The sequence below is a fragment of the Anomaloglossus baeobatrachus genome, chromosome 8, assembly GCF_048569485.1.
Source record: "Anomaloglossus baeobatrachus isolate aAnoBae1 chromosome 8, aAnoBae1.hap1, whole genome shotgun sequence".
NCBI classification, from domain to species: Eukaryota; Metazoa; Chordata; class Amphibia; order Anura; family Aromobatidae; genus Anomaloglossus; species Anomaloglossus baeobatrachus.
In genome coordinates this window covers 156,039,221-156,059,986 of record NC_134360.1, presented here as the reverse complement: position 1 = coordinate 156,059,986, position 20,766 = coordinate 156,039,221, and the positions used below count along the sequence as shown (strand labels likewise).

Genomic DNA, 20,766 nt, shown 5'->3' with positions numbered 1-20,766 from the left:
CATCACCTTGTTTTTCCGGGGGAGAAAATAAAACACACTTTTCTTTAGTGGATATTTTTTATTTTAGGTCGATTTTTATTAAAAATTTTACATACATGAGTTTTTTACACCTTTACTCCTACAGTACTTTCGGGCACTTGTTTTGCTTCACCTTTTTTATATCGCGCTCCCAGCTCGAGATTTCAGTTTAGTCCCCTCCGGCGGGTTAATGCCCTGTCTCAGGCCATAGATCCCCTCGCCGCCGTCCCTCGGCTTCGCGCGCATGCGCTGCGTCCCCGGCCAATACTCGGTTCTACCTTCCATAGGTCTAGCGCAATCCCCTCGGGGAGGTGAGTCTCGTACCAGGGACCTTTCCTATGCTAGAAGCGGACCCGACAGGTCTCGTCTTTTGTGGCCCCCCTGTTTTCCACCTTATTCCCCAGGTCCAGACTGCCTTTTCTCCGGCAGTCTTCCGACCTCTCGGGTGATGGCCCAGGCTTTCCACCTCTGCTGGACTCCGAGCAGGACCTGGATGTTTTGGCGCATGTCTAAAGGCCTGCTGGAATTGGTGAGTCAGGCCGTAAGGCTACGGACAGCCCCCTTATCTCCATGCACGCAGGTCCCCCTTAAGTCATTTGGAGCGGACCCTTGATGTGCTCAGACGACATCCAGAGCTCGCTGAGTTACCGCGTGCTCACAGTCAACTGCCATACACGACGTTTACCAGCGGTAAGTCTTATCATCGTCTTTATTCCCTTCTCCAAAAAGGGGTCTCGGTGAGAATGGGCATGCCACACTGGAGTCGCTGAGTGATCACAGACAACAACCAGACACGGCGTTTACCTGCGGTAAGTCGTGTTATTGTCATTATCATTCCCCCAGAGGGCTCTGGAGAGAGGGGGCATGGCACCTTGCAGACAGGAAGGTGGGGGCCCCTGCGGGTTTTCAGTGGACATCCAGTTCGCCGTGTGACTGCGTGAGCACGGATATTCCCCGGACACAATTTTTACCAGCGGTAAGTCCCTTATATTGTCTTAACCCTTCTCGTAGAGGGCTCCGTGATGAAGGGGCACGCTACCCTGTACTTGACCCGCCTGGGTTCCTCCTGGCTTCTCGTCCCTATCGTGACGCTCCGCAGGGACTCCACGGACACTCTACGCAGCGGTCCGCGCTCCACCTATGCCGATCCAGGACTGGTTATCAGCTTCAGTGAGTACCCTCTCTTTACAAAATCTGGTGTCTGCCCGCTACACGGCCTGAGCCTCTAACATCAGGGTACCTACCCGTCGAGAGCTCTGACTCGGGATCAGGAACGCAGATTCGACATCTAGGAAGTCGCTGACTTCCTTTCCGGCTCTCGGGATCGCCCTTTCGGAGATAGGCGAGTCCAGTTTATCCCCTAGGCTACGTCAGGGTAGACTGGCTACGTAAGGGAAGGGTACATCCCTTTCCCGGCATCGGCCCTGATGCACCAGGACTCGTTCCCTCACGTTAGGTTCGTCAGGGAACCTTTATCCCTACAACAGCCATCTCCGCCTTGCGTGGCTGCTGACCGTCCCAGCTTTCTAAGAGTGCTTGCAGGGATCACGATCCCTACGCATCCTCAGGCTCTCTCTGCCCAGGAACGACCGGGAGACCCAGAGTCTCCCTTCAAGGACCCTCGCCTTGAGGTTTAGACCATCATCATTTTTCGCTACTAGGGTAGCTGAGCTACAGGAAGGAGTCCTCCCAGACCCGGCCCGGTCCATCACTCCTCAGGCACGGTATTTGAGCCGTTCAAGGGTTGCTACTCCTCACGCAGGAGCAGTTTCCCTCCTGGCACAGGGTCCTGCGGCTCTTTGCCTCCCGCTCCCGTTTTTCCCTTCGGTTTTTTGCTATGCGAGTCCTCGACAGCCTGTGGCGGTGTTAGCGATAGTGCACATACCAGATTTCATCCCGGACTCTCCAACGGAACACACTGAAGAACGGGGACAGGAAGGTTCCGTCTTCGAGGGTGACCGGCCAATTTCCTCCTAGAGGACCAATCTTCGCAACCATCCCTGGGAAGATTCCCTTTCCTCCTCTGGAGCTTATTATCAACCGTCACCAGCCTCCCGTACTAGGGTATGCTACCCCACCATTCCTCGGCACGGTCCCGAGGGACACCCCTAGAGTGTCGTCTCCCCTTCAGCATTCCGGACTCAGAGCCATTCGGTTAGCCCGGTTACAATTTCTTCTCTGGGTTGTATTGTCCAGTCAGGTTCCAGTCAGACCATGCCACAGCAGTGATGTGCATCATCCACCAGGAAGACGCAGGGAGCGTCATGGCAAGAGAAGAGGCCAAGAGGTTCTTGCTCTGGGACGGGCTCTTTCATTCGCTAATCTCGGCAGCGCATCCCGAGCGTGGACGTTTGGACGGCCGATTTCCGCGGTAGGATAGGTCTCGCGTAGGTAAAGGGCTCCAACAGGGATATCAACAGCCAGATCTCTGGCGAAAGAAGACCTCCAGTCGTGACTTTTTGGCCTTCCGATCCAACTCTCAAGTCAATGGTGCGTCGAGTACGCCACCTGCTCTGGACTAGAGGACGACGTCCAAGACCGGTCGTGTAGCCTGTTCAGGCTCTCGTGCATCTTTCCGCTGCTTTCCATGATCTCGAGGGTTCTCAAGAGGGACCTAGGCAGGCGATAGCTCGGGAGTGGCCCAGGCGAGCATAGTTTCGCATAACTTACTCATCTCCTCGCGGATGCCCCGTGGCTCCTTCCAGACCGCCAGATTCTTCCGTGTCGGGGCCCCTCTAGTCTACCAGGACTCAGGAGTCCCAGGTTCCATGGCCTCACCAGTGGATCCCGGGTGCTGGCTCGGTCAGGTCTGTGAACAAGATGATGACAGACATTGAGGAGGGCCTGGAATCCAGTTCCCTCGAAGATTTATTTCCACGTGGAAAGAGCTCCCCCGGTGGTGTGAGGACCGCATCTTCAGAGACTTTTCACTTTCCGTCAATCAGGGCCTTCGCTCAGAGAAACGTCCATCTGGCTCGGCGTTTTTCATCGTTCACTAGAAAAGTGGGACCATAATCCACTGATGAGTTTGCTCAAGGTACCCCTTTTTTCCCTGCTCCCACCTGTTTTGATAGGTGGGCTCCTCGTGGCCATCTGGTTGTTATAGACGGCATCAGGGCGGACAGCCCTCTCGTAGTCTTTTCTCCCCCTTTTTCCGCTCCGCCAGCAGGATAAGGGGGGGGCTCCAGCCAGAACCCTTCGTTTCTGTCCGAGACACCTCGGCTTTCCTTCCAGAAGAGGACTTTAGGTTTCGTTTTTGTCGGTTCTAGGCTCCCCTCTCAGCCTGAAAGAGGCATAGTTCGTTCTAGGGCTGGTACGAGCCCTCAGTCTTTCGTGTCGGCAGGACACCATTTTTTTGTCGGTTACACCGACTGTCAGTCCATCCTTCCGCCCTTTCCCAAGAAGCATAGGCCGGCGCAAAGGGCCTGAATATCACATGGATCCTTTCCTCCATATGTGAAGACTACACAGCACAACAATGTTTTTGCTACTGAGGGTAAAACATGTGTTCTTTACTAATTTGAACATGCTGATTCCAAATATGAACTCAGAATTTGCACAGCACGTCCAGATTTTGAGTTATACTTAGAAAAGGCCATACGCCCATACTATGTCATGGAAAATGGTGTCTGCTTCTGTACTGATGTGAATGGGCTTATGCTAGAGTTGGGTTGTAGACATTTTCCAGATCAATGGAGACTGTTCATAGACTCTAGTAAATCAAGCTTGAAAGCTGTTCTGTTGCACAATGGCAATGAAAAGCCATCTGTCCCCATTGCACATGCGGTTGGAATGAAAGAGACCTATGCTTCTATGCAGATCATTCTGAAATTGATTAAATATTCAGAACATCAATGGAACATTTGTGCTGACCTCAAAGTTGTTGCACTAGTCCTTGGTTTGCAGTTAGGTTACACTAAGCATATGTGCTTTCTGTGCCTATGGAACAGTCGAGATGACAACAACCATTATAAAATTAAACGGTGGCCCAATAGAGATGAACATAAGATTGGTAAGCACAATGTTCAACACGAATCACTTGTCGATCCACTTAAAGTTTATCTTCCACCTCTTCACATTAAACTAGGACTAATGAAAAATTTTGTAGTAGCAATGGATCGTCAAGGGAATGGATTTAAGTATCTGAAGGAAAAGTTTAGTGCATTGAAAACTGAGGCCAAACTCAAAGCAGGAATCTTTATTGGTCCTGAAATCCACCAACTAATCCATGATGAAATCTTCAAGAAAGAACTCACCCCACTTGAACTAACTGCATGGGATCCATTTATATTAGTAGTTCAAAACTTCCTTGGAAACGACAGAGCAGAAAACTATGCTGAACTAATAGACAATATGCTTCAAGCATACGAAATGCATGGTGCCCGAATGTCATTGAAAATGCATTTCCTACATTCACATCTTGACTTCTTTCCTCCAAATATGGGTAATGTCAGTGACGAACATGGTGAGAGATTCCACCAGGACATTTCTACTATGGAAAAAAGATACCCAGGTCGCTTTAACCCCAACATGATGGGCGATTACTGCTGGTTTTTGCAACGGGCCACTAGGACCACTCACAAGCGCAAAAGCAAGTGCCTGAAGCACTTTTAAAAGTACTCTGCTGAGTTCAAGGCGATTTCTTAAGCTACTATAAGTGATTTTTAAGTTTTTTGGTTTATTTACCTATACTTCTTTTTCAATAAAAATGATAATACATGTTGTGAAACTGTGGGAAATAACGATTCTGTATCTTTATTAATTGCTTATTTTAATTTTCACAAAAATTGGAATAACTTAATATCCTGACGTGCTACAAAAAAACTAACTTCAGATTTGGATTCAGCGCATTCGATTTAGTATAGCACACATGGTTTTTGCCAAGTAGCAGACAAAAAGTGTTTATTTGTTGTGCTGTGCTATCGCATGAAGGTCGGACTTCCGCCGCGGTCTACCGAGCAAGGGGCACCCTTGAACGATTGGGCTCCGGACGTCGGTCAACCAGGTCCTCTGGTCCACCACCCGATCTAGTCGGCGTACCTTTGCTAGTTTCTAACAGGTTCTCACTCAAGCTTCGGCAGAGGCCAGTCTTGGTGTAAGGTTTGCGGGTGGCAGTGGCACACCTGTAACAACGTAGGCGCTTGTAGGTCCGGGTCAGCCCGGCAAGGGGAAGCGGCTTCCTTCCTTTCTCCGGTGATGGTTTTCTTCCCACCCAGGGACTGCTTTTGGACGTCCCATGGTCCTGTGTCCCCCAATGAAACGACAGAGAAAGTAGGATTTTTGTGTACTCACCGTAAAATCTCTCTTAGTCTTCATTGGGGGACACAGCACCCACCCTGCTTGTGCTTTTCGTTATATATGACATGCCTGTTTCCCCAGTGCCCATATTCCCAGGTCACTGGTCACACGACTGTTCGTCATAGTTTTTTTACCTTGTTTTTATCCAGGATTGTTTGGCTCTCCTCCTACTGCTTGTGCACTAAACTGATTGAGCCCGCCTCCGCCTCAGGGGTTATACTGCTGGGGAGGAGCTAACTTTTTCTGTTTACTTAGTGTCAGCCTCCTAGTGACAGCAGCATAACCCATGGTCCTGTGTCCCCCAATGAAGACTAAGAGAAAGATTTTACGGTGAGTACACAAAAATCCTACTTTTGTATTGTGAGATATTGGTACTTTTCTGGACACTGATGTCATCTGTATTTTTCTTATATCTTTAGTTTTAAAAAGATTTTTTTTGTAGTTTTATATTTTTAAAAAAGTTTTTAGTTTCATATTTTGCTTGGATGTAGTAAAGTCACACTGTTGGAAATTGATAATGGGCATTTAATGAGATAACAGACACTGGATCTGGTCTCCCAGTGGCTTTTGGGGCAGATGCTGGCACAATGATGGGTATGGGGCAGTCTTGGCCTGTGGATCTACTCCGGACTTGCACCCTATACACACAGCAGATGTCCATAAGGGGTTAAAAACTCCACATCAGTTTGCCTTAGGATCATTTTTAGATTCCAAATTTGTTTTAGAAGTTGTCAGTGTGAATTCACCATATTAGCCTCACAAGTAGCAAGAATGAAACATTGATACCAGTACCTGTTCATGGGACATGACGGCTTTACGAAAATTTCCAAGTAGATAGTGAGTATTTCCCAGGTTTCCATACGCACGTCCTTGAGCGGCTCTGTCCGCCAGCTCTGTAACGATTAATAGGTTTGCCCTGTTCACAGAGAAAAGAAAATGAGTATTAGTATTGTACAGAATCCTTAGTGCAGACTCATTTCCAGCAGCATACACCCTGTGCGGATGAAGCGGACATCCAGACGTTACGTGAAGAAAACTGAAATACTGACCAACAAAAGTTCTGTAACTTTCCCAACTTTGAACAACATTATCTAGATCTCTGTTTGCTCTCAGTGAATGAAAAGGATTTTGTGAGGGATGACGTCTACCTCAGAAAAACATTTCCTAGCAGATCTGACAGCAATCACAGCTCATAAAAAAAGTTAGGGATTAATAGACAAAGGGCAGGTTCAACATTTGTGAGGGGGGATTTAAGTCACTTTTCTTTTTGTCTTGTGGTATTTAAATGAAAAGTGGATGTTACCAGTGTGAGCCATGTAATGACTGACAGTCTGCTCTTCTGATTCACATGTCTCACACTAGTAACTCCCACTTTCATTTAAATTAGCCCTGGAGGAGGATTCTGAGACATCCGTGTCCGGCCCAGAGATCCTTACAGCTCATTTACACATTAATGAAACGGTTTATCTGGAATAAGACATTGGTTCACATATATTAAAAGGTGTCATTTAATCACCTAATTATGTCCGACAATCAAAGACTAGAAGGTCAATAGCACAGATCGGTGCTGAAACAGAGACCCCCCATTATTAGATGGATTGACATATCACTCAGCCTTGGTACTTTAGTCCCTGAATGCAGAAGTAAATGTTCCCCAGTAGAGATTGATCTATTAACCCCTTAACGACCCATGACGTACTGGGTACGTCATGGATCGTGTGCCGGTAAGCCCCACCCCCCGTCGCCGGCGATCCGCGCACATATCAACTGTTATCAACAGCTGACTTGTGTGCCTGCTAGCCGCGGGTGGAATCGCTTCCACCCGCGGCCATTAACCCCTTACATTTCGCTGCCAAAATACGTATATGGGCGCCGCCATGACAGTCACTTACCCCGCCCCCACCGGAAGTCACGTGACATGATCACGTGACTTTCGGTGGTTGCCATGGTAGCACAGGGTCATGTGATGACGCCTGTAGCTAACATAACTCACTTCCTCTCAATGCTGGAATATAGCCGGCATTGAAAGTAAAGCAGCAAATCTGCAGTTCTCAGCTGTGTAGCTGAGATCTGCAGATAGTGCAGAGCGATCGGATTGCTGATCGCTATAGCCCTCTAGGGGGACTAGTAAAATAAAAAAAAAAAAAAAAAAAAAGTAAAAAAAAAACCTAAAAGTTCAAATCACCCCCCTTTCACCCCATTCAAAATTAAAGGGTTAAAAAAATAACAAATACACACATTTTGTATCGCCGCGTTCAGAAATGCCCGATCTATCAAAATATAAAATCAATGAATCTAATCAGTAAACGGCGTAGCGGCAAAAAAATTCCAAACGCCAAGAAGGGAATTTTGTTTACTTACCGTAAATTCCTTTTCTTCTAGCTCCAATTGGGAGACCCAGACAATTGGGTGTATAGCTTCTGCCTCCGGAGGCCACACAAAGTATTACACTTAAAAGTGTAAAGCCCCTCCCCTTCTGCCTATACACCCCCCGTGCATCACGGGTTCCTCAGTTTTAGTGCAAAAGCAAGAAGGAGGAAAGCAAATAAATTGGTTTAAAGTAACTTCAATCCGAAGAAATTTCGGAGAACTGAAACCATTCAACATGAACAACATGAGTACACGAAAAAACAACAGCCCGAAGGGAACAGGGCGGGTGCTGGGTCTCCCAATTGGAGCTAGAAGAAAAGGAATTTACGGTAAGTAAACAAAATTCCCTTCTTTGTCGCTCCATTGGGAGACCCAGACAATTGGGACGTCCAAAAGCTGTCCCTGGGTGGGTAAAATAATACCTCATAATAGAGCCGTAAAACGGCCCGTTCCTACAGGTGGGCAACCGCCGCCTGAAGGACTCGTCTACCTAGGCTGGCATCCGCCGAAGCATAGGTATGCACCTGATAGTGTTTGGTGAAAGTGTGCAGGCTCGACCAGGTAGCCGCCTGGCACACCTGCTGAGCCGTAGCCTGGTGCCGTAAAGCCCAGGACGCACCCACGGCTCTGGTAGAATGGGCCTTTAGCCCTGAGGGAACCGGAAGTCCAGAAGAACGGTAGGCTTCGAGAATTGGTTCCTTGATCCACCGAGCCAGGGTGGATTTGGAAGCCTGTGACCCCTTACGCTGACCAGCGACAAGGACAAAGAGTGCCTCCGAGCGGCGCAGGGGCGCCGTACGGGAAATGTAGATTCTGAGCGCTCTCACCAGATCTAACAAATGCAAATCCCTTTCACATTGATGAACTGGATGAGGACAAAAAGAAGGTAAGGAGATATCCTGATTGAGATGAAAGGTGGATACCACCTTAGGAAGGAATTCCGGAACCGGGCGCAGCACCACCTTGTCCTGGTGAAACACCAGGAAAGGAGCCTTGCATGACAACGCTGCTAGCTCAGACACTCTCCGAAGTGATGTGACTGCTACTAGGAAGACCACCTTCTGCGAAAGGCGAGAAAGAGAAATATCCTTCAAAGGCTCAAAAGGTGCCTTCTGAAGGGCCATCAGAACCCTGTTCAGATCCCAGGGTTCTAACGGCCGCCTGTAAGGAGGGACAATGTGACAAACCCCCTGCAGGAACGTGCGTACCTGAGAAAGCCTGGCAAGACGCTTCTGAAAGAACACAGAGAGCGCTGAGACTTGTCCCTTAAGGGAGCCGAGCGACAAACCTTTTTCCAATCCTGATTGAAGAAAGGAAAGAAAAGTGGGCAATGCAAATGGCCAGGGAGAAAATCCCTGATCAGAGCACCAAGATAGGAATATCTTCCACGTCCTGTGGTAGATCTTGGCAGACGTTGGTTTCCTGGCCTGTCTCATAGTGGCAATGACCTCTTGAGATAACCCTGAAGACGCTAGGATCCAGGACTCAATGGCCACACAGTCAGGTTGAGGGCCGCAGAATTCAGATGGAAAAATGGCCCTTGAGACAGCAAGTCTGGACGGTCTGGTAGTGCCCACGGTTGGCCCACCGTGAGATGCCACAGATCCGGGTACCACGACCTCCTCGGCCAGTCTGGAGCGACGAGGATGGCGCGGCGGCAGTCGGCCCTGATCTTGCGTAACACTCTGGGCAATAGTGCCAGAGGTGGAAACACATAAGGGAGTTGAAACTGCGACCAATCCTGAACTAAGGCGTCTGCCGCCAGAGCTCTGTGATCGTGAGATCGTGCCATGAATGCCGTGACCTTGTTGTTGTGCCGGGACGCCATTAGGTCGACGTCCGGCATCCCCCAGCGGCAACAGATCTCCTGAAACACGTCCGGGTGAAGGGACCATTCCCCTGCGTCCATGCCCTGGCGACTGAGAAAATCTGCTTCCCAGTTTTCTACGCCCGGGATGTGAACTGCGGATATGGTGGAGGCCGTGGCTTCCACCCACATCAAAATCCGCCGGACTTCCTGGAAGGCTTGCCGACTGCGTGTTCCGCCTTGGTGGTTGATGTAAGCCACCGCTGTGGAGTTGTCCGACTGAATTCGGATCTGCTTGCCTTCCAGCCACTACTGGAACGCTTTTAGAGCAAGATACACTGCCCTGATCTCCAGAACATTGATCTGAAGGGAGGACTCTTGCTGAGTCCACGTACCCTGAGCCCTGTGGTGGAGAAAGACTGCTCCCCACCCTGACAGACTCGCGTCCGTCGTGACCACCGCCCAGGATGGGGGTAGGAAGGATTTCCCCTTCGACAATGAAGTGGGAAGAAGCCACCACCGAAGGGAAGCTTTGGCTGCCTGAGAGAGGGAGACGTTCCTGTCGAGGGACGTCGACTTCCTGTCCCATTTGCGTAGGATGTCCCATTGAAGAGGACGCAGGTGAAACTGCGCGAAAGGGACTGCCTCCATTGCTGCCACCATCTTCCCTAGGAAGTGCATGAGGCGCCTCAAGGGGTGTGACTGACCTTGAAGGAGAGATTGCAACCCTGTCTGCAGTGACCGCTGTTTGTCCAGCGGGAGCATCACCATTGCTGAGAGGGTATGAAACTCCATGCCAAGATATGTCAGCGATTGGGCCGGTGTCAGATTTGACTTTGGAAAATTGATGATCCACCCGAAACTCTGGAGAGTCTCCAGAGTAGCGTTGAGGCTGTGTTGGCATGCCTCTTGAGAAGGTGCCTTGACCAGCAGATCGTCTAAGTAAGGGATCACCGAGTGACCCTGAGAGTGGAGGACTGCTACTACTGTAGCCATGACCTTGGTGAAAACCCGTGGGGCTGTCGCCAGGCCGAACGGCAGTGCCGCGAACTGGAGGTGTTCGTCTCCTATGGCGAAGCGCAGGAAGCGCTGATGCTCTGGAGCAATCGGAAGGTGAAGATAAGCATCTTTGATATCGATCGATGCAAGGAAATTTCCTTGGGACATTGAGGCAATGACGGAGCGGAGGGATTCCATCCGGAACCGCCTGGTCTTTACGTGTTTGTTGAGCAGTTTTAGGTCCAGGACAGGACGGAAAGACCCGTCCTTCTTTGGAACCACAAACAGGTTGGAGTAAAAACCGTGACCCTGTTGCTGAAGAGGAACCGGGACCACCACTCCTTCTGCCTTCAGAGTGCCCACCGCCTGCAGAAGAGCATCGGCTCGCTTGGGAGGCGGAGATGTTCTAAAGAATCGAGTCGGAGGACGAGAGCTGAACTCTATCCTGTAACCGTGAGACAGAATGTCTCTCACCCAACGGTCTTTTACCTGTGGCAGCCAGGTGTCGCAAAAGCGGGAGAGCCTGCCACCGACCGAGGATGCGGTGTGAGGAGGCCGTAAGTCATGAGGAAGCCGCCTTGGTAGCGGCACCTCCGGCGGTCTTTTTAGGACGTGACTTAGACCGCCATGAATCGGAGTTCCTCTGATCCTTCTGAGGCCTTTTGGACGAGGAGAATTGGGACCTGCCCGCGCCCCGAAAGGACCGAAACCTCGACTGTCCCCTCCTCTGTTGGGGTATGTTTGGTTTGGCCTGTGGTAAGGATGTATCCTTTCCCTTGGATTGTTTGATGATTTCATCCAATCGCTCACCAAACAAACGGTCGCCAGAAAATGGCAAACTGGTTAAGCACTTTTTGGAAGCCGAATCTGCCTTCCATTCCCGTAGCCACAAGGCCCTGCGTATTGCCACCGAATTGTCGGCTGCAACCGCCGTACGGCTCGCAGAGTCCAGGACAGCATTAATAGCGTAGGACGCAAATGCCGACGTTTGAGAGGTTATGGACGCCACTTGCGGCGCAGACGTACGTGTGACTGCGTCAATTTGCGCTTGACCCGCTGAGATAGCTTGGAGTGCCCATACGGCTGCGAATGCTGGAGCAAAAGACGCGCCGATAGCTTCATAGATGGATTTCAACCAGAGCTCCATCTGTCTGTCAGTGGCATCTTTGAGTGAAGCCCCATCTTCAACTGCAACTATGGATCTAGCCGCCAGTCTGGAGATTGGAGGATCCACCTTGGGACACTGAGTCCAGCCCTTGACCACGTCAGGGGGGAAGGGATAACGTGTATCCTTAAGGCGCTTGGAAAAACGCTTATCTGGACAAGCTCGGTGTTTCTGGACTGCCTCTCTGAAGTCAGAATGGTCCAGAAACATACTCGTTGTACGCTTGGGAAACCTGAAACGGAATTTCTCCTGCTGAGAAGCTGACTCCGCCACTGGAGGAGCTGAGGGAGAAATATCCAACATTTGATTGATGGACGCGATAAAGATCATTCACTATGGCGTCCCCATCAGGAGTATCAAGGTTGAGAGCGGCCTCAGGATCAGAATCCTGATCAGCTACCTCCGCTTCATCATACAGAGAGTCCTCCCGCTGAGACCCTGAACAATGTGATGATGTCGAGGGAATTTCCCAGCGAGCTCGCTTAGGCGGTCTTGGGCTGCGGTCCGTGTCAGAGACCTCACCCTGGGATCTATGAGACACCCCGGGAGGACATTGTTGTTCCAACTGAGGGGGACCAGGGTGCAATGATTCCACAGTGCCCATGGTCTGAGATACCGGTCTGGACTGCAAGGCTTCTAGTATCTTAGCCATAGTCTCAGAAAGTCTATCAGTAAAAACTGCAAACTCCGTCCCCGTCACCTGGACAGTGTTAGCAGGTGGTTCCCCCTGGGCCACCCTTAGCAGAGGCTCCGGCTGAGTAAGTGCCACAGGGGCCGAGCATTGCACACAATGAGGGTCAGTGGAACCTGCCGGTAGTATAGCCGTACATGCGGCGCAGGCAGCATAGTAAGCCTGTGCTTTGGCACCCTTGCTTTTTGCGGACGACATGCTGTTGTCTCCTCTGAGCAATCCAGGAGGGTATATAGCCAAAAATCAACCGTGCACCATACAGTGTAAAGTATAGCCTATAATCATATAATCTATATGTACACTTCTGCACTAGTGGGGCCAGCACCTCAGGTGCTGCTTACCGCCCGCTCAAAGCGGTTGTGTGGTCACCAGAATCCCTGCCTGGGTCTCCCAGAGCTTGTCTCCCTTCTCCAGCGTCAGAAGAGCTGACAGGAATGGCTGCCGCCGTCCTGAGGAGAGGAGGGGGCCGTGGGCGTGCCCTAAAAAGTGCGGGAATCTGGTGCCCCACTGTGCACAGTGAGTGAGGGGGGTGGAGTATGCAAAGCATGTTCCAGCCCTCAGTGCTGATGTCCGTACAGCGTCCCGCCCTTCCCCTGACTGGCAGGCCTGGGGGCGGGAAAAAAGTGAGACTAGGCCGCAAAAGCCGGGGACTAAAGTTATAAGCGCGGCCGGCGTATAAGTGCGGTCGGCGTGGTAGTCCCCGGCGTACTAACACTCCCAGCCGCGCTGCAGTGTTGAAATGGCAGCGCGCGGTCAGCACGGTAGTCCCCAGTAAACTAACACACCCAGCCACGCTGCAGTGTGTGATGGCACAAGCGCGGTCAGCGCTGCGGTCCCCGGCGCACTAACACACCCAGCTAAGCTGGAGTGTTTCTGTGCGCGGTCCCCACGGGGACACAGAGTACCTCAAAGTAGCAGGGCCTTGTCCCTGACGATACTCGGCTCCTTGTCCAGCAGAGTCCCCAGGGGCTGTGGATGGAGCACGGTCTCAGTGCCTGGAGACCGATTAGGATCCCACTTCACCCAGAGCCCTAAAGGGATGGGGAAGGAAAACAGCATGTGGGCTCCCGCCTCCGTACCCGCAATGGATACCTCAACCTTAACAACACCGCCGACAAGAGTGGGGTGAGAAGGGAGCATGCTGGGGGCCCTGTTATGGGCCCTCTTTTCTTCCATCCGACATAGTCAGCAGCTGCTGCTGACTAAGCTGTGGAGCTATGCGTGGATGTCTGCCTCCGTCGCACAAAGCATGAAAACTGAGGAACCCGTGATGCACGGGGGGTGTATAGGCAGAAGGGGAGGGGCTTTACACTTTTAAGTGTAATACTTTGTGTGGCCTCCGGAGGCAGAAGCTATACACCCAATTGTCTGGGTCTCCCAATGGAGCGACAAAGAAAGAAGGGAATTTTGTTTACTTACCGTAAATTCCTTTTCTTCTAGCTCCAATTGGGAGACCCAGACAATTGGGTGTATAGCTTCTGCCTCCGGAGGCCACACAAAGTATTACACTTTAAAAAGTGTAACCCCTCCCCTCTGCCTATACACCCTCCCGTGCCTCACGGGCTCCTCAGTTTTGGTGCAAAAGCAGGAAGGAGGAAACTTATAAATGGTCTAAGGTAAATTCAATCCGAAGGATGTTCGGAGAACTGAAACCATGAACCAAAAGGAACAATTCAACATGAACAACATGTGTACACAAAAGAACAAACAGCCCGAAGGGAACAGGGGCGGGTGCTGGGTCTCCCAATTGGAGCTAGAAGAAAAGGAATTTACGGTAAGTAAACAAAATTCCCTTCTTTGTCACTCCATTGGGAGACCCAGACAATTGGGACGTCCAAAAGCAGTCCCTGGGTGGATAAAAGAATACCCCGATAAAAAGAGCCGAAAACGGCCCCCTCTTACAGGTGGGCAACCGCCGCCTGAAGGACTCGCCTACCTAGACTGGCATCTGCCGAAGCATAGGTATGCACCTGATAGTGTTTCGTGAAAGTGTGCAGACTAGACCAGGTAGCCGCCTGACACACCTGCTGAGCCGTAGCCCGGCGCCGCAATGCCCAGGACGCACCCACGGCTCTGGTAGAATGGGCTTTCAGCCCTGAAGGAATCGGAAGCCCAGAAGAACGGTAGGCTTCAAAAATCGGTTCCTTGATAACACCGAGCCAAGGTTGACTTGGAAGCCTGCGACCCCTTACGCTGGCCAGCGACAAGGACAAAGAGCGCATCAGAACGGCGCAGGGGCGCCGTGCGAGACACGTAGAGCCGGAGTGCTCTCACCAGATCTAATGAGTGCAAATCCTTTTCACATTGGTGAACTGGATTAGGGCAAAATGAAGGTAAGGAGATATCCTGATTGAGATGAAAAGGGGATACCACCTTAGGGAGGAATTCCGGGACCGGACGCAGAACCACCTTATCCTGGTGAAAAACCAGGAAGGGGGCTTTGCATGACAGCGCTGCAAGCTCCGACACTCTACGGAGCGATGTAACTGCCACTAGAAAAGCCACCTTCTGCGAAAGACGTGATAGAGAGATATCCCGCAGCGGCTCGAAAGGTGGTTTCTGAAGAGCCCTTAGAACCCTGTTAAGGTCCCAGGGTTCCAGCGGCCGCTTGTAAGGTGGGACTATGTGGCAAACTCCCTGCAGGAACGTGCGGATCTGCGGAAGCCTGGCCAGACGCTTTTGAAAAAACACGGAAAGCGCCGATACTTGTCCCTTGAGAGAGCAGAGAGACAAACCCTTGTCCATTCCGGATTGAAGGAAGGAAAGAAAAGTGGGTAAGGCAAACGGCCAGGGGGTAAAACCCTTATCAGAGCACCAGGATAAGAAGATCCTCCAAGCCCTGTGATAGATCTTGGCGGACGTTGGTTTCCTGGCCTGTCTCATAGTGGCAATGACATCTTGAGATAACCCTGAGGACGCTAGGAGCCAGAACTCAATGGCCACACAGTCAGGTTGAGGGCCGCAGAATTCAGATGGAAAAATGGCCCTTGAGACAGCAAGTCTGGTCGGTCTGGGAGTGCCCACGGTTGACCCACCGTGAGGTGCCACAGATCCGGGTACCACGACCTCCTCGGCCAGTCTGGAGCGACGAGGATGGCGCGGCGGCAGTCGGACCTGATCTTGCGTAACACTCTGGGCAGCATTGCCAGAGGAGGAAATACATAAGGCAGTCGGAAATGCGACCAATCCTGAACTAATGCGTCCGCCGCCAGAGCTCTGTGATCCTGAGACCGTGCCATGAATGCCGGGACTTTGTTGTTGTGCCGAGACGCCATGAGATCGACGTCCGGCGTTCCCCAGCGGCAACAGATCTCTTGAAACACGTCCGGGTGAAGAGACCATTCCCCTGCGTCTATGCTCTGGCGACTGAGAAAGTCTGCTTCCCAGTTTTCTACGCCCGGGATGTGAACTGCGGAGATGGTGGAGGCTGTGGTCTCCGCCCACAGCAGAATCCGCCGAACTTCTTGGAAGGCTTGACGGCTGCGCGTGCCGCCCTGGTGGTTGATGTACGCGACCGCCGTGGCGTTGTCCGACTGTATGCGGATCTGCCTGCCCTCCAGCCACCGATGGAACGCCTTTAGGGCTAGATACACTGCCCTTATCTCCAGAACATTGATCTGAAGGGAGGACTCTGTCGGAGTCCAGGTTCCCTGAGCCCTGTGGTGGAGAAAAACCGCTCCCCACCCTGACAGACTCGCGTCCGTCGTGACCACAGCCCAGGATGGGGGCAGGAAGGATTTTCCCTTCGACAGAGAAGTGGGAAGAAGCCACCACTGAAGAGAGGTTTTGGCTGCCAGAGAAAGAGACGTTCCTGTCTAGGGACGACGACCTCCTGTCCAATTTGCGGAGAATGTCCCATTGGAGTGGACGCAGATGAAACTGCGCAAAGGGGACTGCCTCCATTGCTGCCACCATCTTCCCCAGGAAGTGCATAAGGCGTCTCAAAGGGTGTGACTGGACCCGAAGAAGAGAGCGCACCCCTGTCTGCAGCGAACGCTGTTTGTCCAGCGGTAGCTTGACTATCGCTGAGAGAGTATGAAACTCCATCCCGAGGTAAGTCAGTGATTGGGTTGGAGTCAATTTTGACTTTGGGAAATTGATAATCCACCCGAACCTCTGGAGAGTCTCCAGAGCAACGGTCAGGCTGTGTTGACATGCCACCCGGGAGGGTGCCTTGACTAGGAGATCGTCTAAGTAAGGGATCACCGAGTGGCCCTGAGAGTGTAGGACTGCCACAACGGATGCCATGACCTTGGTGAAGACCCGTGGGGCTGTCGCCAGGCCGAAAGGCAGTGCCACAAACTGAAGGTGCTCGTCCCCGATGGCGAAACGCAGGAAGCGTTGATGCTCTGGTGCGATCGGCACATGGAGATAAGCATCCCTGAAGTCGATTGACGCTAGGAAGTCTCCTTGGGACATCGAAGCGATGACAGAGCGGCGAGATTCCATGCGAAACCGTCTGGTTCTCACATGTCTGTTGAACAGTTTGAGGTCCAAAACGGGACGGAATGATCCGTCCTTTTTTGGCACCACGAACAAGTTGGAGTAAAAACCGCGACCACGTTCCTGAAGGGGAACGGGGATCACAACTCCTTCTGTCGTCAGAGTGTTCAGCGCCTGAAGAAGCGCATCGGTTCGCTCGGGGGGCGGGGATGTTCTGAAGAAACGAGTCGGAGGACGAGAGCTGAACTCTATCCTGTAACCGTGAGACAGAATGTCTCTCACCCATCGGTCTTGGACATGTGGCCACCAGGCGTCGCCAAAGCGGGAGAGCCTGCCACCGACCGAGGATGCGGTTTGGGGAGGCCGAAAGTCATGAGGAGGCCGCCTTGGAGACGGTGCCTCCGGCGGTCTTTGGAGGACGTGACTTAGACCGCCATGCAGAAGAGTTCCTCTGGCTCTTCTGTGGCCTGTTGGACGAGGAGGATTGGGATCTGGCTGAGGGCCGAAAGGACCGAAACCTCGCTTGAATTTTCCGTTGCTGAGGTCTGTTTGGTTTGGACTGGGGTAAGGACGAGTCCTTTCCCTTGGATTGCTTAATAATTTCATCCAATCGCTCGCCAAACAAACGGTCGCCAGAAAATGGCAAACCGGTTAAGAACTTCTTGGAAGCAGAATCTGCCTTCCATTCGCGTAGCCACATGGCCCTGCGGACTGCCACCGAATTGGCGGATGCTACCGCTGTACGGCTAGCAGAGTCCAGGACGGCATTCATGGCGTAGGATGAAAATACCGACGCCTGAGAAGTCAAAGACGCTACTTGCGGAGCAGAGGTACGTGTGACCGCATTAATCTCAGACAGACAAGCTGAGATAGCTTGGAGTGCCCACACGGCTGCAAAGGCCGGGGCAAAAGACGCGCCTGTGGCTTCATAGATGGATTTCATTAGGAGCTCTATCTGCCTGTCAGTGGCATCCTTGAGCGATGAACCGTCAGCCACTGATACTACGGATCTAGCCGCCAGTCTAGAGACTGGAGGATCCACCTTGGGACATTGAGCCCAACCCTTAACTACGTCAGAGGGGAAGGGGTAACGTGTGTCATTAAGGCGCTTAGTAAAGCGCTTGTCCGGAAAAGCTCTGCTTTTGGACAGCATCTCTGAAGTTAGAGTGATCGAAAAAAGCACTCCGTGTACGTTTGGGAAACCTAAACTGGTGTTTCTCCTGCTGCGAAGCCGACTCCTCTACAGGTGGATTTGGGGTAGAAAGTTCTAGCACCTGGTTGATGGACGCTATAAGGTCATTTACTATGGCGTCCCCTTCAGGTGTATCAAGATTGAGAGCAACGTCAGGGTCAGAGCCCTGGGCTGCGACCTCCGCTTCATCCTCCAGAGAGTCCTCAAGCTGAGACCCCGAACAGCGTGATGAAGTCGGGGAAGATTCCCAGCGAGCCCGCTTAGCCGGTCTGGGACTGCGGTCCGTGCCGGAGTCCTCCACGTGATACCTAGGGGCCACCCCGGGAGCACGCTGCGGCGCAGACCGAGAGGGGCCTGGGGGCGATGATCCCGCAGTGCCCGGGGCCTGTGTAAGGGCCGGTCTGGACTGCAAGGCTTCTAGTATCTTAGCAGACCATTTGTCCATAGACTGAGCCATGGATTGTGAAAGTGACTCAGAGAGTTTCTCAGCTAAAACTGCAAACTCTGTCCCTGCCACCTGGACAGGGGAAGCCGGCGGTTCTACCTGGGCCGAGGGTCCCACCAGTGCCCGAGGCTCCGGCTGAGCGAGTGCCACAGGGCCCGAGCATTGCTCACAGTGAGGGTAGGTGGAACCTGCAGGTAGCATAGCCGCACAAGAGGTACAGGTTGCAAAATAACCCTGTGTCTTGGCACCCTTGCTCCTTGTGAACGACATGCTGTTGTCTCCTAGGAGAGTGATCACTGAGGGTATATAGCCAAAAGCAAAACAATGCGGCCGAACAGAGAAAATGTATACAAATATATATATATATATGTGTGTGTATATGTATATATATATATATATTATATATATATATATATATATATATATATATACATATACATATACATATACACACACATATACTTCGGCACCCTAGGGGGACCAGCACCGGGTGACCGGTGTGGCTTACCGACCGCCCAAAGCGGTGTGTGTCCACCAGATTCCCTGCCTTGGGTCTCCCAGAGCTGCAGCCAGAAGTCCTCCACCGGCAGAATGTGTTTAAAACATGGCTGCCGGCGTTCTCAGGGGAGGAGGGAGCCGTGGGCGGCGACTAATAAAGTGCGGGAATCTGGTGCCCCACAGTGATTAGTGAGGGGGGAGGAGGACACCTAAAGTGTGCTCCAGCCCTCACTGTCGACGTCAGGCCGACCGTCCCGCCCTTACCCCTGACTGGCGGGCCCGGGGGCGGGAGTAATGGCACTAGGCCGCATGAAGCCGGGGACTAAATTTAATACCGCGGCCGGCAAACAGGCGCGGTCGGCGCGGTAGTCCCAGTCTCATAGAAATACAGCAGCCGCTGCAGCGTCTGAGACCAAGCGCTCCATGCACCGTCCCCAAGGGGACACAGAGTACCTTTAGATGCAGGGCCCTGTCCCTGATGATACCAAGTCTCCTGTCCGTCAGATTCCCACAGGGGCTGCGGAGGGAGCCCGGTCCCAGTGGATGGATGACCGGTTAGGATCCCACTTCTCCCAGAGCCTCTAAGGGATGGGGAAGGAAAACGGCATGTGGCTCCAGCCTTTGTACCCGCAATGGGTACCTCAACCTTAACAGCACCGCCGACTTAGTGGGGTGAGAAGGGAGCATGCCGGGAGCCCTGTGGGGGCCCGCTTTTCTTCCATCTGATATAATCAGCAGCTGCTGCTGACTAAAATGGGAGCTCGAGTGAATGTGTGCCTCCTTCAACACAAAGCAAAAAACTGAGGAGCCCGTGAGGCACGGGAGGGTGTATAGGCAGAGGGGAGGGGTTACACTTTTTAAAGTGTAATACTTTGTGTGGCCTCCGGAGGCAGAAGCTATACACCCAATTGTCTGGGTCTCCCAATGGAGCGACAAAGAAATTACGTTTTTTTGGTCGACGCAAATTTTGCGCAAAATGCAATAACAGGCGATCAAAATGTTGCATTAAAAACGTCAGGTCGAGACGCAAAAAATAAGCCATCACTGAGCCTCAGATCCCGAAAAATGAGAACGCTACGGGTTTTGGAAAATGACGCAAAACGTGCGCCACTTTTTTTGGACAAGCTTGTGAATTTTTTTTAACCCCTTAGATACAAGTAAACCTATACATGTTTGGTGTCTACAAACTCGCACTGACCTGAGGCATCACATAGATACCTCAGTTTTACCATATAGTGAACACAGTGAATAAAATATCCCTAAAACTATTGTACGATCACACTTTTTTTGCAATTTTTCCGCACTTGGAATTTTTTTGCCGTTTTCTAGTACACTATATGGTAAAACTTATGGTTTCATTTAAAAGTACAACTCGTCCCGCAAAAAACAAGCCCTCATATGGCAAGATTGATGGAAAAATAAAAAAGTTACGCCTCTCGGAAGAAGGGGAGAAAAAACAAAAACGGAAAGTGCCCGTGGGCTGAAGGGGTTAATCTATCACTAATCTGTGGGGCGATGAAACTTACTCGTAATAATCTACGGCCTTCTGTAAAGCAACCTTCACCTCCTCTGGAAACTCTCCGGGGTCCCTGGTCCCGGTGCACGCCAGGCTCTTCCCCTTGGAGTGGTAGACATTCCCTAGGTTATAGAGCGCTCTGGCCTCCCCAACCTGTATGAAGAAAAAGACAAAATTCAGTTTTTTGTGAAGTAATTGTGTATTTTTGTTTTCTCCATGTCCTATAGGAGGATGTACATACTAATAATAGGCCTATAGTTCTCCTACACAGAATAATGTAATAATAGAATATACTTGGAGAACAGGGAATAACTGTCACATATT

General features: G+C 51.5%; 1 protein-coding gene across 2 annotated transcripts in view; it reads right to left on the bottom strand.

The window, feature by feature from the left end:
- GPSM2 (G protein signaling modulator 2) overlaps nucleotides 1-20,766 on the bottom strand; it is a 146,264-nt gene that overhangs the window by 87,319 nt on the left and 38,179 nt on the right. For both annotated transcript variants that reach the window (XM_075322045.1, XM_075322046.1), the window contains 2 exons: nucleotides 20,453-20,595; nucleotides 6,109-6,232 (listed from right to left, as the gene is read on the bottom strand). In XM_075322045.1, the coding sequence (XP_075178160.1) occupies nucleotides 6,109-6,232; nucleotides 20,453-20,595 (267 nt within the window). The remainder of the gene's footprint in view (nucleotides 1-6,108; nucleotides 6,233-20,452; nucleotides 20,596-20,766) is intronic.